The sequence below is a fragment of the Halichoeres trimaculatus genome, unplaced genomic scaffold, assembly GCF_033239565.1.
Source record: "Halichoeres trimaculatus isolate MK-OKI-2021-1 unplaced genomic scaffold, fHalTri1.1 fHalTri1_scaffold_7, whole genome shotgun sequence".
Classification (NCBI taxonomy): Eukaryota; Metazoa; Chordata; class Actinopteri; order Labriformes; family Labridae; genus Halichoeres; species Halichoeres trimaculatus.
In genome coordinates this window covers 15,264,826-15,279,530 of record NW_027437185.1, presented here as the reverse complement: position 1 = coordinate 15,279,530, position 14,705 = coordinate 15,264,826, and the positions used below count along the sequence as shown (strand labels likewise).

Genomic DNA, 14,705 nt, shown 5'->3' with positions numbered 1-14,705 from the left:
TTTGGGCCCTGGCACCGAGTTTCAGCGGACTTTACAATCAAGTTCATCACCACGGCAAAAATTATCACAGAGATAGTACAGCCTGTGATGATCCCAACTTCAACTCTGTGCCACTCTGATGTTGTTGACCCTGATGAGACTTTCTGGCTGTAATAGTCCATGATGGAGCCGTAGGCATTGGCCAGGTTGAGCCAGAGTGCTGCCCAGTCTCCTTTGTGTTCCCAGGCTTCTCTAATGAGCTGGGTTACCAGTCCTTTATGCACTGGGCAACCCACCAAGAAATGCCTCTCTTCTGCACTGAGGTGTCAGTGTAGCCATTACTGGAGGGGAAGTCTGTCAGCTGTCTTGCACCTTTGCTGAAAAAAATCCTCCCTTTGACACCCAGCAAGGAGATGATCCTGAAGTGGTCGATGTTCTTGGCATCTTCCTCTTTTGGGATCCAGACTCCTTCAGCAAATTGCCACTGCTGCACCACTTTCCCTCTCCTCCAGATGAGCTTCAGGATCTTTATGATGGCTTTCCTCCTCTCAGAGGGGATGGTTTGGGCTGCCACCCTGCCCTGCCCCACACCAAGTCTCCACTCTGTCTTTTGTTTCTCCAGTCGTCATCACTCTGTTCTTGGTTGTCAAACAGTCTGTTCCTGGTCGTCACTGGTTTTGCCAGCTAATTGACTGATAGAAAACATCTACACCATCTTGGATGCTCTCGAACACATTGTCAATGATGTAACCTTTAAACAACTAAAGGTGATTGTTGAGCGATTGTCTTTGATTATGATTTATGGCCACATGGTCAGGAGCTATAATCAGGTGATTTGAATGTATGAAAGATAAGAGTTACCTTGATCCATGTGAGTAGAGTTCCTCTAACACCATGATTGTAGGCTGTTGTATGTCTTTTTAATGTTTTGACTTGTTTGTTTTTGTGGAGAGTAGATAAATGCATAAAAAAGAAACAATAATGCTCATTTGAGAAAAGTTATAACTTCTGATAGTTTTTTTTTTTTTGTTGTTGTTGTTGTTGTTGTTTTAATTGTATCAATATTTCAGGTATTTTATTCGTGATTCAGTTGTATGGTATAGCCCAGTGTAAATGTACCAGAGGTTAATATTGTGTTAGTGATGCTTGTGTTCATACATTTACTATTAAAAAATTGATGTTTCTTGTATTTACACCTTGCACTTGTGATACAATCATTTTAATTCTAGTAAGCAATCAAAGAATCAGCTGCTTGCAGGAAGACTCATTATCATAGCACAAGATTTTATTTCAACAACATGTATGTCAAACTTAAATCAGACAGAAAGAAGTGGCCAAGAAAAAAATCTAAAGTCAAAATTACATTAACATTCTGCAATGTTTTCTTTATTTGTATATTCTTTAAAGCTACAACTGCAATTAGACCTAAATTTTGTTGACTTATAATAAAGTATCTTTCAAAGCAAATCATTTTTTAACATGCCTCAATATGTTTACAAAAGTGCAGTGATTCCCTCCTGCAAGATACAACCTTTGAATTACCTTTCTTGATTTGTTCAAATAAAAGTTAAAAAGCTTCTCGATGGATGTTTTGACTCTTTGAGAAATTCACTTTTTTCTCTTTTTTAGCATCAAGTTAGATGATGATGGTCAATGTATCCTCGTACATGCCTTCCCTGATATATTAAGGATCAGTCAGCAGACAATCAGCTTAAAGACACAAAATCTTGAAACAGGAGACTTGGAAGCCTGAAACTTTCCAGCATCTCAGATGTTTTTCTACCTATGAAATAATCTCTTTGTTGGGCTAAGTTTAACATTTTCTGCCTGTTTTACATCTTCTTTGGATTTTTTTCCTACCACCTGACGTTAACTTTTCAAAACGTCCACTAAGACACGTTTCTGTGACACTCACTTTTGGAACAAAACATCCCCCCAAACAGTTTTTGTTGACTTTATCAAACCAGGTTTTAAGAGAGTGGGGTATCAGTAAAGACATGAAGTGGCAGCAGTCTGCGTGTTTCAAACTCACTCACTTGTTTTCCTGTGCAAATAAAAACTGTGGACTGCAGCAAATTGTGATGAACTGAAGTAAATTTCTGTAAATCTGTGAAGAACAAGACGCTCTCCATGTAGGTTCTGTATTTTTATCAATGTGAGAAAAGGATAAACCTAAACATGTCCCACAAAAAACAAAAAACAAAAAAACAAAAAAAGCATACATCTGAAGGCTTATCTTCCCTACAAATGTCAAAATTAATCGAACTGCACTGTACTTCTAACTCATTAAAAGTTTGCATTTTGTAATGTCAATCAACAGCCTTTAACAGTCCAGCTCAGTAACAAACTAACAAAATGTGACGCATCTGCAAGCAGTCAGCAGGGGGCATCATAACACAGTTAATACAGTACTCATAAAATCAAAAACTTGACAACAAGTGAATTTTCATGTGTTTTTTTTTTGTTTGTTTGATTGTTTTTTTGTTCTGTTTGTGTTTTCAATACTAATCTGATTTTTTTTTTAACCCTGCATTAGGATCCTGGTTTATCACACATCTCTGCTTTGAGTTATCCAGATGGTTATGTGACAGAAGCAACATTTGTTTGTAGTCTCCAGCTGAGTGTCAGCACACACTGTTTCCATCACAGGTCTTAAGCACTGGAAACAGGGTTTTATAACCAGGCAATGATTCCCAAAGCCTTTCTTTGAGCCTCAATGTGCAATAAATACATTTCAGTGTATCCTTGAGATCCTTTGTCCTCTTCTGCTTCCTTCCTCTGGATCATCTGACAATGAAGAGCAGAAACATTTAGGTTAAAACGTGTTCAGTGAAAAAAGTAAAGACTTTAAAAAGCAAACTCACCATGACGGGTTTCACTTTGTTTTAAAGTTCCAAAAGTGATCAATGGAATTGTAGCTGAATGGGAAACAAATGAGAAAATCTCAACACAATTAAATATTTTCAAGAGATCATTTCTGTTGTGAGTCATATCAGCATTTTTACAGAAAAAAACACATATCAATTGTGACAAAATGTAACAATCACAAACAAACTGGACTGCCAAAAATATATCTTATAAAGTCTAAAGAAGCAGGTGCATGCTCCATTTAATGATATCACAAGGAAAGTAAGAGAGAGATTTATACTGTGAATATTAATTTATCTTTTAACTGTGTATTTAGTTAATTTTATAGAAGGAGTCATAGCACATTAAAAATATGCATATTATTTGAACAAAGCCTCCAGTTAGTTCATGTTTTGTCAGCAGTTCTATGTGAACTAACTGACATCCAGGTCATTATCAAAAGCCACAGGTCTATGAAGATTTTTATTTTAAACTCTAAACAGTGCCCTGCCAGCTTTTGTGAAGCCGTTCCCCATTGACATCTGTCCAATTAGCTTAGTTTAAACTTTTTGCACCCCCAGTGGAAAAAGCAGTCTTTGCTGATTTTCTCTTGTACATGTATTAGATTGCTGACCAAATACATTTTCATCCTGTGATCTTTAAAGTCAAATGTATCATTGAGAATCTTTGATGCAAAAAATTTCAAACAGGCTGTGACAGCAGTACGCATTGAGTCAACTGGCAGACTCTAAAAATCACTACATAGGAAAGGTAACTCCTGTTTATGGTCTTTTTTGCTTTTTAAGATCATAAAAAGACAGCCACATTAGTCTAAGTGTTCTTCATAACCAGCTCAGTCCTAAAGTCCTCAATCAAACAGATATTGAAAATAAAAAGTCATAACAACATGAATGGTGAGAAGTCACACACAAGATTTTTTTTTTTTTACCTTTCTCTGTCTGCATCTGCATCTGACTCTTTAACTTCCTTCTGATCCCGCATGCGTCTGTAGAGAGAGAGATGTGCAGATCAAAACTGACACATTGGTAGTTCATGCATGTATTCATCTTTTTTATTTCTTTCACCCCCAACATGTTTTGTTCCAAGTCGCCCTGCTCACCTTTTGTAAGTGTAAATGACAGTAGTGGTGAGGCCAGCCAACACAACAGTAATACCAGCCAGTGTGCCAAGCACAAAAATTAACAGTGAATTAGATGGTTCAGGCCCAGGAAGTGACCCCTGAAACAAGCACAAGAATCCTCAATTACCAACAGCAGAGCTTGGTGCAGCTTTATATATGTATATATATATATATATATATATATATATATATATATATATATATATATATATATATATATATATATATATATATATATATATATATATATATATATATATATATATATATATATATATATATATAGTTTTGCATTTAAGATTTAAGAACCCACAATACAAACTTGACATATCTTAAGGATTAACTGGAGACACAAAACCATGGGATATTATAAAGATAAATAAACAATGACAAGCTTGTGAAAAGCTGTGACAGCTACGTTTCTTTATATCTATACAGTAACTACAGACTTGGATCAACAATATGAACTGATAATGAAACTTGAAACCTATGGACTTTAAACCCTGCAAGTTGACTGAGCATTAAGAACAAGAACATGGTATCTAAAACAATGCGAGACTCTGAGAACAATTCTACATCAAACAATCAGAACCATTAAAATGAAAAAAAAAAAAAAATCATATAAATTTACAAACAGCAGACATTTCAAATGCAGGTACCTGAATTATAAACCTTCTAGGGTCAGCTTTAATGTGAATAAAATAAGCAGCTCACTTTAGAAGTTATCTCTCAAAGATAGCTTAACCTGAAACAAACAGCTACTGGTGTCATTGTAAGATGTGTGAAGAGTGTAAAATGTTTTGTATTGAAAACTAAAAAAGTGAGGAGTCACTTTTCAAATTAACACAAAAATATAAGTTAAACTATACAGAGCTGTGGATGATATGATAAAAATTTGCCAGTGGGAATAAATCAGAATTACAACACTCTATCTCACTAATTGATAACATTAATAAAGATTAAAAATGAATGTAATAGTGGGCTATTTTTAAATAGCACAACTTATCATCTATGTTTGCCATCACTAGGAGCTACACAGTAACAGGTAAGAGCCTGCGTCTTATAACAAAGGAGTCAGTGGATGGTGCTACTTTCTGAGATTTCTACATATGTTTTTGTTTGTTTGTTGTTAACATGTTCAAAATAAGTATTGTCAGAACATATCTGTTAACCTGTTGGGATGTGTATTTGTCAGAATTAATAAGATCTATCCCAGTTTAGGAAGTTTCCTTTACAAATTACACCAAAACTTATACTCCTTAACATAACTAAGTAAAATACCAGCACTGCTGACCTTTTTGATATGATTAAGATTTAGCAGTTAAATTTTTCAGTCAGAAATGTAACCAAGTACAGTCAAAAATTGTGTAATATAGCTGCTCCAAAACATTAAAAGACAGAGTTTCAATTACATTCTAAATTAATCTGAAAGGCAAAATGTATAACAAGAGAAAAATTTTGAAATAACTTTATTTCTACTTACAATTTGTACGAGTCCAAGTTCTTTCAGTGCGTCATAATGTTCAGATTTAGAGATCTTGTTTTCCACCTCATCAGCTGTGAGAGCCGTCCCATTGGAGTCAATAAAATATGCCACAATGATCGTTCCACCTGAAGACCTGAGAGCAGAATTCAACTCACTTACACACTGAGAAAGAAGATTTATCTTCAAATATCTGGATCAGAATAAGAATACTGTATTGATCCCGGAGGGGAAATTTCATTTTGGTCACATCCCTTCTAAACATTTAAGAAACACACAGTGACACAGGAATACAGGAATGAGAGAAACCTAGGAGCTGCTAGCATGCCCAGCGCCCCAACATTACATTTCTAAAACAGAACAGTGAGTTTAAAAAGAAACTCTGTCACATCTGTGTTAAAATCAGAAGCTGGAAATTATTTTAGGTCCCTCTCAACAACAACTACTATTAAATAATCAAGGTTTTTTTTAACTAACAAACTTCATTATTGTTTTGAATGTATGATGGTTGAGATATAAGATGAGGGAGAAAATAAACTTGCCTGGATTTTCTATCAGCAACAGGTCTGATATTAACAATTTCAACTGTAGCCTCAGTAGCAGCACTCAGCTCCCTGGAAACAGAGAAAAATCAAGTCAAAGAGGAACAAGGTGAACTCATGTGTGAACCAGATGAAGAGAAAAAATCTTTAAAGGCAAAATCAAAGTTTTAAATTCATGTATTAGTGTACCTGATGATGTCAGTGAGGTTTTTCATAACCTCCTCTTCAGAGGATGAAAATTCAAGAACAACTACAGTCGACCTTTCAGCTGTTAATATCTGCAAAATTGTGACAGCAGAATTAACATGGACCATCGTTTTTTTCTTCTTCTAAATGACCAGTCACAGGAAAAAAAATTCCTCCTCCATGATTTAATTTAATCACTCACCTCCAGCACTGTGCTGGTGGAAAGATCTCCGGCATCAGTTGCTGTAACTGTTACCAAATACTTTCCTTTCAGAGACACATCGAGCTCTTCAGTCGTTCTGTGGAAAGTGAATGAAACATTGACATGTTTGATTTAGATTTAATATGACTGATTTAAAGGGACTGCGTAGACTACCTGGAGAAAGACCACATCTCCCATGAACACTAGCACCTACTGACCTGGGAGCGTTACTCTTACCGAGGCGTCTCTTTGTGTTGTAGCAAATGCAGTTACTTTAGGACTGTTTTATTCTGGGGTTCTTTTTGCTGTTTTATGAAGTTGTGGATTTTTTTGAAGACCTGTCATAAAATGAATATAGCGCTTTTGTAAGTATTTCCTGTCTCTGCCTAGTGGTCTAACGAACCTGTGTATGATCTAAGACAATTTAACTAATAGAATTTCTCAGAGGTGAAATTCCTACGGGTGGCATTGCCTTTAAAATTCATCCTCAGTGCCCCTCATGTCACATAAACACAACTGGAACACAGAAAGCAAGAAGGATAACTTTGTACTCACTGAATAGTTCCCACATAAACTTCATTTTGCTGTGTGGTGACGGCTTCAAACAGCAGCTTCATGTTGATGGTTTGATTGTCTCTGTCTTTAAACTGGACCTCTGTTACTTCAAACTCAATCTGACGATTCACTCCAGAGTCCCGGTCTGTAGCCTGAGGGCAGCAAAAGGAACAAGGATTGTCATGACTTCATGCATTAACATACCATAAACAAACTGAGATTGTGACACTTTTTACTGACTGTTTTGATTATGGCAGATTTTATTTTTATACTCACCACAACCCCTGCAACTGACGTGCCTTTAACTGCACTTTCTGACACCACAACTAAATCCAAAGACAGAATATGTGTGTTGTTATTTAGTTTGAAAAAACATACATACATGTGATTGGAGTAGGGGACATAAAATTAATTCCTGTTACCCATTACTTTGTATTAATGCTATGAGGTTCTTAATTTATGCAGCTCCTCTTTTTAGGTTATCTAGTTTAAATTCTCACCACAGCTTCTAATAATAGCAGTATTATTTTTTTCATTTTGTTACAAACTGGATGACATACTTATCACCACCTGATCCCACCCTACATGTCCCTCTTGTCAAGAGGGACATGTAGGGTGGGGTCACTAAAGATTCTAATCAAACAAGTTGTTTTTTTTTTCAACAAAGATGTCAGTTTCAGGTTGAACAGACCAATCATGAGCAAGGAGTGTAAATTGGTCATGGGCAGACAAGCCTTGTGTCAAGGGATCATAAGTAAAAAAAAAAAAACCACTCAGGTTCAGTGAATTAATCTAATCTAATCATTAATTATTACTCACCAAACACATAATCTGAAAAAATGAATTCTGGGATGTTGTCGTTGATGTCTTCGATGTTGATCTCCATTCGTCCTGAAAAAAAATTGAAAAAAATCAAGTTAACTTTGGTGATTTTTGAATATGTTTGGCAGTGTTTATGATTCAAAAGTTGATTTCTTTGCAAATAAACAAGTGCAGACCTGGTGTAGCACTGTTGTTTTCTCCTTTCTCTGTGAACAAATCCACAACCTGAGCCTCCAGCACCACCTGCTCACATTCTTCATAATCCACCGTGACCTCTGGGTTGACTCTGACTTCCCCTGTAGGATCCACGATGAAGTAATTGCAGGGTTTCATAGAACCGTCACATCTGCATTCGATGGACTCCAGCTCGTAGACCAGAGAGTGGTTTGTGTCTTTGTCCTCTGCTGTAAATCTCCCAACAGCCTCCATGATGGTGGTGTTCTCCTTTACGCTAACGGTTGGTGTTGGCAAGAACTCTGGTCGCTCATCGTTCACATCCTCCACATTCACGACCACCGTCACTTCAGCGCTCAATAGCTCCAGGTCTGCTGCCTCCACTCGCAGTGTAAACTGCTTGCGTTCACTCTCATAGTCCAGATGGATTTCAGGGTCCACGGTGATGTTCCCCCTGTAACCACGCTCCATTTCATAAGTGCGGATGATGAAGCTGCCAAAGCTTCCACCAACAATGCCAAAAGAAATGCGGTTAAAGTAACTGGTTTGGTCCAAATCCTCAGCAGTGACAGAGCCCACAAATGCACCTGATCAGAGGAAACAGTCATTAAATCCAGACACACAAACATCAACACTGAAAGGCTTTGCACATATAAATACCTTTTTCTCCTTCTTTGACTGAGAATTGGTAAGAGGCCTCTGCAAACTGTGGTTTGTTATCATTGATATCCTGTGAAGCATCAAAAGGAAACAGTTACCATTTCCAGAAGGAGCAGCAGCATCAGTGCAGATTAATATCTAACCTGCTGAAGCCTCACCTCAACTTCAATGGTAACAGGGACTGAGGTGGACAGGGGGGGAGTACCCTTGTCAGTGGCAGTGACATTTAGTTCAATCTTTCCATCAAGCTCTGGGTCCAGGGCCTCACGATCCAGCTCACCGCTATTTCTCAGTACTCCAGTGTCTGGGTCGATTGTGAAGTTGTCGCTGTACTTGCTTTCCTCAATGCTGAACATTATCTGACTGTTTGCTGTGTCAGGGTCGTCTGCATCAGTGGCCTGTCCAAATGAGAAACATATTTGTGAAAGCTATTTGTCCATGTTTTTGAAAAAGCTTGACTATATTCTGAACATGCTTTATGTGAGACAGGGAAAGACTTACAGTAATGTTGGCCACGACTGTCCCAAAATCAGCATGTTCAGTCACATTCAGCCTGTACGTGGCCTGTGGGAACTTGGGGCTGTTGTCATTTACATCCTTGATGTTGATAGTAACTGTAGCTGTGGAGTGGAGGCTGGTATCATCCTGATCTGTGGCAATCACCTGTATGATAACACATCACAGACATACATCAGACAGGCTTCACAATGACACAGATACAAACCTCAGATATAAATGTCTCCTTCTTCTCTACATACTTCTATAATCATTTGCTGTGTTTTCTCGTAGTCCAGTTTGTCAGGCTGCCTGACATCGAGCCAAAGTTCCCAGTTATGGAACTCAGGTGGAACAGAAAACACGTCTTTGTCGGCTCCTCCCAGGGTCAATTTATTGAGGGCATGCTTTGAAAAACCAAGAGAGATGGTCATTTACGATCGTTTTTTAGATGTCAAGTTGAGCTGCTAATACCGTATTTCACAAAAAAACCTCATCTCTTTGTCAATTATTGTGTTTTCTTACCTTGTCCAGGTCTCTGATGGTCATGTTTAAGAAAATATGAGGATATATGGTCCTTTTTAAGAAAAACTGAGGATATATGGTCCAGTGCTCATAGACCTCCTCTGTGAAGTGAGTTTCTTTCACACAGGAATATCCACACTTGTAAAACTCTGGCTTGTTGTCGTTGACATCAATTATGCTGATCTGTACTCTTGTTCTGACTTTGGAATGGACCCCGTGGATGTTTAGATTCGACTCAGTGGCCTAAAGGAGAACAAATGATAACTTTGTTATGCAAATATATGCGGTTTAAGTTTTTAGGTTCTATTTTCTAGTTCCTCCTATTTACCCACATTTTGGTCAGGATACCTCTCATCAAATACCTGAGGTGAGGAGAGTACACCTCCCTTCTCTTTCATATTTGAATCAAGCAGCAACCTGCTGATTAAATGGGTAGATGTAACCACCTGGTGGAGCTGGCTGATATGTTCAGCTGATGATCTGTGGGATGAGCTCAACTTTGTGGCCTGCATGAACTAAAGCTATGCTCAATACTAGGTGGATGTGTTGATGGATAATCATCTTTACTTCTTCGTCTACTTGGCTTGTCTGAAATAAGTTAAGTTTGGAGAGGATGGAAGGGACCTTGTTTTCAAATTAAAGCTGAAGAGATAGGGTTGTAAATATGGTGCATTTAAGTGTGTAGTAGTTATTTTGAAACACAATGGGCTCAAAGACATTGTGCAAACTTGTTGATTTTCCAGGCAGACACTAAATCTGACACACAAAAATTAGAGCAGAGGAGTAAACTGATGAGTTTAAAAACACAAACCTCAATAGTCAGCACTACAATATCACCAGATTCCTCTCTGTCAATTTCTGACAGCACAGATATGATGCCTTCATCTGATGAGATCGTAAACAGGCCGTCCACTGTGGCATCTGTTCAACAATAGGGGAAGAAGAAAGTATATGTTACCGCTTGATCACTTCATAGAAGAAGAAAAATATTTTTTCTTTTGTTGTTTTAGTTTGGAGGCTAACCTTCAATGCTGTAGGTGATTTTATAATCTTCCCCTGTGTTCTGGCTAGCAGCAGTCACATTAAGGACAAATGTTCCCTGAAAGGTTAAAAAAAAAATGGAGGACAGGAAATGGAGTCAGATTTCCTGTTCACACAAAACCAAGGGCAGCCTTACTACTTGCACACAGAAGAATATGTTTCCGTTACCTAACTACGAACTACTTCTGTTCTGTTTCTATTTATCACTTACCAAAGGAGAATTTTCTTCAATGCTCCCCACGTATGGAACACCGATGAATTGCAGGCCTCCCTCAACCGTAATATAGGCATAGGTAACACTTGAGAGGTAAATGGTCTCATTAAAATAGCAACGACCTCCACCATCCTGTTTTTTAGAAGAAAAAGAAAAAAAAATACATACATCTGCTTTCCTTGAAGATTTACAATGGTCATTATTGCAGCAGTATGTATATTTATATTAAAAATATCTGAGAGGGTAATTGTAGAAAATATGCATGATAAGAATAGGACTATGAAAAGTTTCACACTCAACAAAACACGCACAAATATCTCAGCAAAAACACTCCAGACACACTGGGAACAAGACAACATAAAACCAGTTAAGAAGTCAAGAGCAAAAGTTCACTGCTGAAGTCACCAGACGCTCATCATGACAGGTTTATCATATTTGGCTGTAGATTGCATTTGGTTTGGAAAGATGATTTGAATATTAAAATAATGTAAGTGCGATTTTTTTTAGACCAATATTGCGATTGCGATTTAGCATATGATTTTTTTGGGGGGGACGATTATTTTCTGCATTGTTCACTTAACACAATTTTTAAGTCGTTTTATGGTATGACTAACCAACAAAAGATACTGTAAGCATTAAAACAAGTCTTTTTTGCATTTCTTAATTGAAAAAGAAAAGGGAACACTGTGAAATTTTACTGACCTCCAGTTGTCAGTAAGAGTAACAAACCATACAGAAAAAAGTGACCAAGGGGTATGGCTCTACGATCTACTGGATGGATCTTTGTAGCTCACTGGGTTTTTTTGCCAGCAAGAAAAAGTATTTTGACTTTTGCTGGTTTTAAGGGAGAACAAGTACAAGTTACTATATTTCCTCCAGGTCTGTGTACATGAAACTTTTTTTTTCTAATTGCAGCCTTTGCGATTTGAAAACTGCATTCTGTTACATTGCGATGTCGGTTTAAAATCGATTAATTGTTCAGCCCTAATATTAATGAGAGTTCCTCATTTAACCTAAGGGTGGTAACTGTGTAAACATTTCACACAATGTCAGGAATCTGAGGAACTGACTTTGATTTTAACATTGTTTTCTAACTGTATGCCTTTAATAAAAAAAAAAAAAAAATGTTTTTTATTTATTAAGAATCCCCTATTTTCTAACAGTTTTAGGTTTGTGGTGGGTGTGGTGGGATGAGTTAGTGTTTAAGAAGCCAGCACAACCACATCATCCAACAGAACTGGAAATGCCTCACCCCAAAATGCACCCTGAAATTCTGTCATTTTACTAGACAAACTCACACAGCAGCACTAGTCCAGTCACCCCATATTTCTGCAGTAAAGCAGTAACAAACACAAGCTAGGTTGCGTTCAGCATTTCCGATATGGAAGAATTTATTTTCTAATTAATTGGTAGTAGAAGCAAAACACAAAACTTACTGTCGCATTAATCTGCAAAGAATAGAAAGTGCTCAGCCCAGTGTTATTCAGGTTTCCAAGTAGTCTGACTTCACCGGTGTCATTTACAATGCCAAAGAGCCCAATTCCTGAGCTCGGGGTGACCTGGAAAATAAAGTGGGAATGTTGATTAAGGAAAGGTCATGAACATGTTTAGCTTTTTGTCTCTGTTGGTTTGCTCTTTTTCAATTTGAAATAAACCATTATAGTTTAACTCAACTTGACATCAGCGTGTGGTATTATAGTCCAATTGTAATGACATAAAAATTGATAATTGACAAGGGAAACTTACCTCACCGATGCTGTAACTAATGACACCAGCCAGTCCAGTGTCTTGATCACTGGCCTTTACCGTGAACAGAGACGACCCCACAGCAGTATTCTGGTGAATGCGATTGGAACAAAAACAGAAACAAAAAAGGCTTTAGTTTTTCTGAAAGACTTCATGCATACACTTTATTTTTTTGCATGTAGACCAATCAGAAATGTCTTAAATAAGTCTCACAGATTATAAGAGTAACTAATTTCATTTTTCTTTACATGAAAAATGTTCATTAGACCAAATGCTGAAGTGGAAAAATGTAAATGTTCAAAAATGTATCCATGTTCAACTTACTTCTGGTAATAAAAAATCATATGATGCCTCTTCAAATATGGGTCTGTTGTCATTGGCGTCCAATAATGATATGATTGTGTCTTGTGTAATCTGAAAAAACATTACACAGCTATTAAGTTTACCAATGGTCTTAAATCAAACAATGAAATTAGTTAAAGTTTCACTCACCGTATGGACACCATCGCTGACAATAACAGTAAACGACATCACATCACTAATCTGAAAGAAAAACATAAAAATTGTAAGCTGTCGAATCTCACAAACAGAGCACCAGAATCAAACTCCATCGTACTGAGGGGTTGCTGCGACCCTCCAGATCATACCACATTATCTGGTTGTCTTTTGACTATCACACGCCCAGTGTTTCTCTCAACTTCAAAGTTTGCAGCGAAAATCCCACCATGAAAAAAAAACAGTGGGTCATTGTCGGCATCTGTTGCAGCTATAGTGAACGCCACCTCATCTACAGAAAAGAAACAGAGGAATGAGTATAAATATTTTTATTATTCATGTGTGATTTTACAAAGGAAAAATAAAAACAGAAATGAACGTTTGACCTACTGATTGGGATGTCCTCGCACATACTGTACTCTAAAACAGTGACAATGGGAGGGGTATTTGCTGTACATAAACAAATTGAAAGAAAAATGAACACACACACTTATTCCACTCCGTATTAATAGTAATAAACTTGAACAGAATAACATTAAAATGAACCAAGTACTCACCTTTAGTTTGTGTGAAAACACACAACAGGTACAACAACACACCTCTTGAGAACTCCCCCATGTCTGAAAACGACAACAAAAGGAGGGGAAACTTAATTTATTACTTTACATTCGCTTCAGCTGTCAACAAGCCAATTGGACAATATACATTCGGCCAGACATCAAACAACAATGTGTATAAGACAAGCTTACACCCATTGGTTATAACTTTGCTAATGAATACATCTTCTGGTATTGCTTACAGACTGACCTGGCACTGGGTAATACTGGTGTTCATGTGTTATTGTTTTGTATCTATGTATCGTTGCTTATCATTCAGATATTGTTTGTATTTGGGTCCCTGTCTAGGGTGAACTCATGATTGCTGCTCTGAACATTCACTCACTGAAATAATAATGTGGGCATATGTCAAGGATTAGGCACGTCGCCATCATTATCATCATCATCACGAAAGCAATAAACAGATAAACCACAAACTTTCAGGTGGGCTGAGGGTGGACATAGGATCTATTGAGCACACCAACAGTTTTATTTGCCAGTCTTTTTTTTTCCTTTACTAAGTGAATTCCCCTGGAGTTGCTCTATCACAGTGGATAAAGAACTGCAGCAGGCAGCAAGATATTGTACAGTCACCCTGACTCTGACCAAGCACATCTGCATGTTTCCCATTTGAGATGTGGAAGAATGCCCTCACACAGCAGTTGATGATCTTGTCAGATTACTCATGTCTGACAATGAGGTGAATCCTCTCAGAAGGGCTCAGGAAGATGATTTTCAACTGAGCTGGAAGCTTGACAGCTAGACAAGAATATCTGGTTGTTGCCTGAAACTCCTCAGTTTGACCCAAACCTTGGTGTGGCAGCAGATTTGTTTATTTATTTACTTTCAAAAAAGCAATTTATGGAGACAAAACCATCCCATTGTTACGGATCAACTAGCAGAGCCTTTTGCTGCTCATTAAAGTCCAGGGTTACATTCTTTCACACTCTGGTTCCAAGAGTCTTTATAGAAATTTGCAGGATGTTCTGGTTGCTTGATAAT

At 37.4% G+C, this 14,705-nt stretch overlaps 1 protein-coding gene across 1 annotated transcript; it reads right to left on the bottom strand.

Moving 5' to 3' along the window:
* Positions 1 to 244: 244 nt before the first annotated feature.
* On the bottom strand, positions 245 to 13,264 carry LOC141793917 (cadherin-related family member 2-like). The gene is made up of 25 exons (XM_074674790.1): positions 13,229 to 13,264; positions 13,105 to 13,155; positions 12,937 to 13,026; positions 12,613 to 12,702; positions 12,303 to 12,425; positions 10,864 to 10,998; positions 10,635 to 10,710; positions 10,423 to 10,532; positions 9,700 to 9,854; positions 9,612 to 9,663; positions 9,350 to 9,493; positions 9,093 to 9,254; positions 8,750 to 8,989; positions 8,592 to 8,661; positions 7,934 to 8,518; positions 7,755 to 7,826; positions 7,212 to 7,261; positions 6,936 to 7,087; positions 6,381 to 6,477; positions 6,182 to 6,270; positions 5,993 to 6,064; positions 5,451 to 5,586; positions 3,947 to 4,065; positions 3,776 to 3,832; positions 245 to 554 (listed from the first exon to the last, which is right to left on the bottom strand). The coding sequence occupies exons 1-25, from the start codon at positions 13,262 to 13,264 to the stop codon at positions 245 to 247; spliced, it is 3,273 nt and encodes a 1,090-aa protein (XP_074530891.1).
* Positions 13,265 to 14,705: the final 1,441 nt, after the last annotated feature.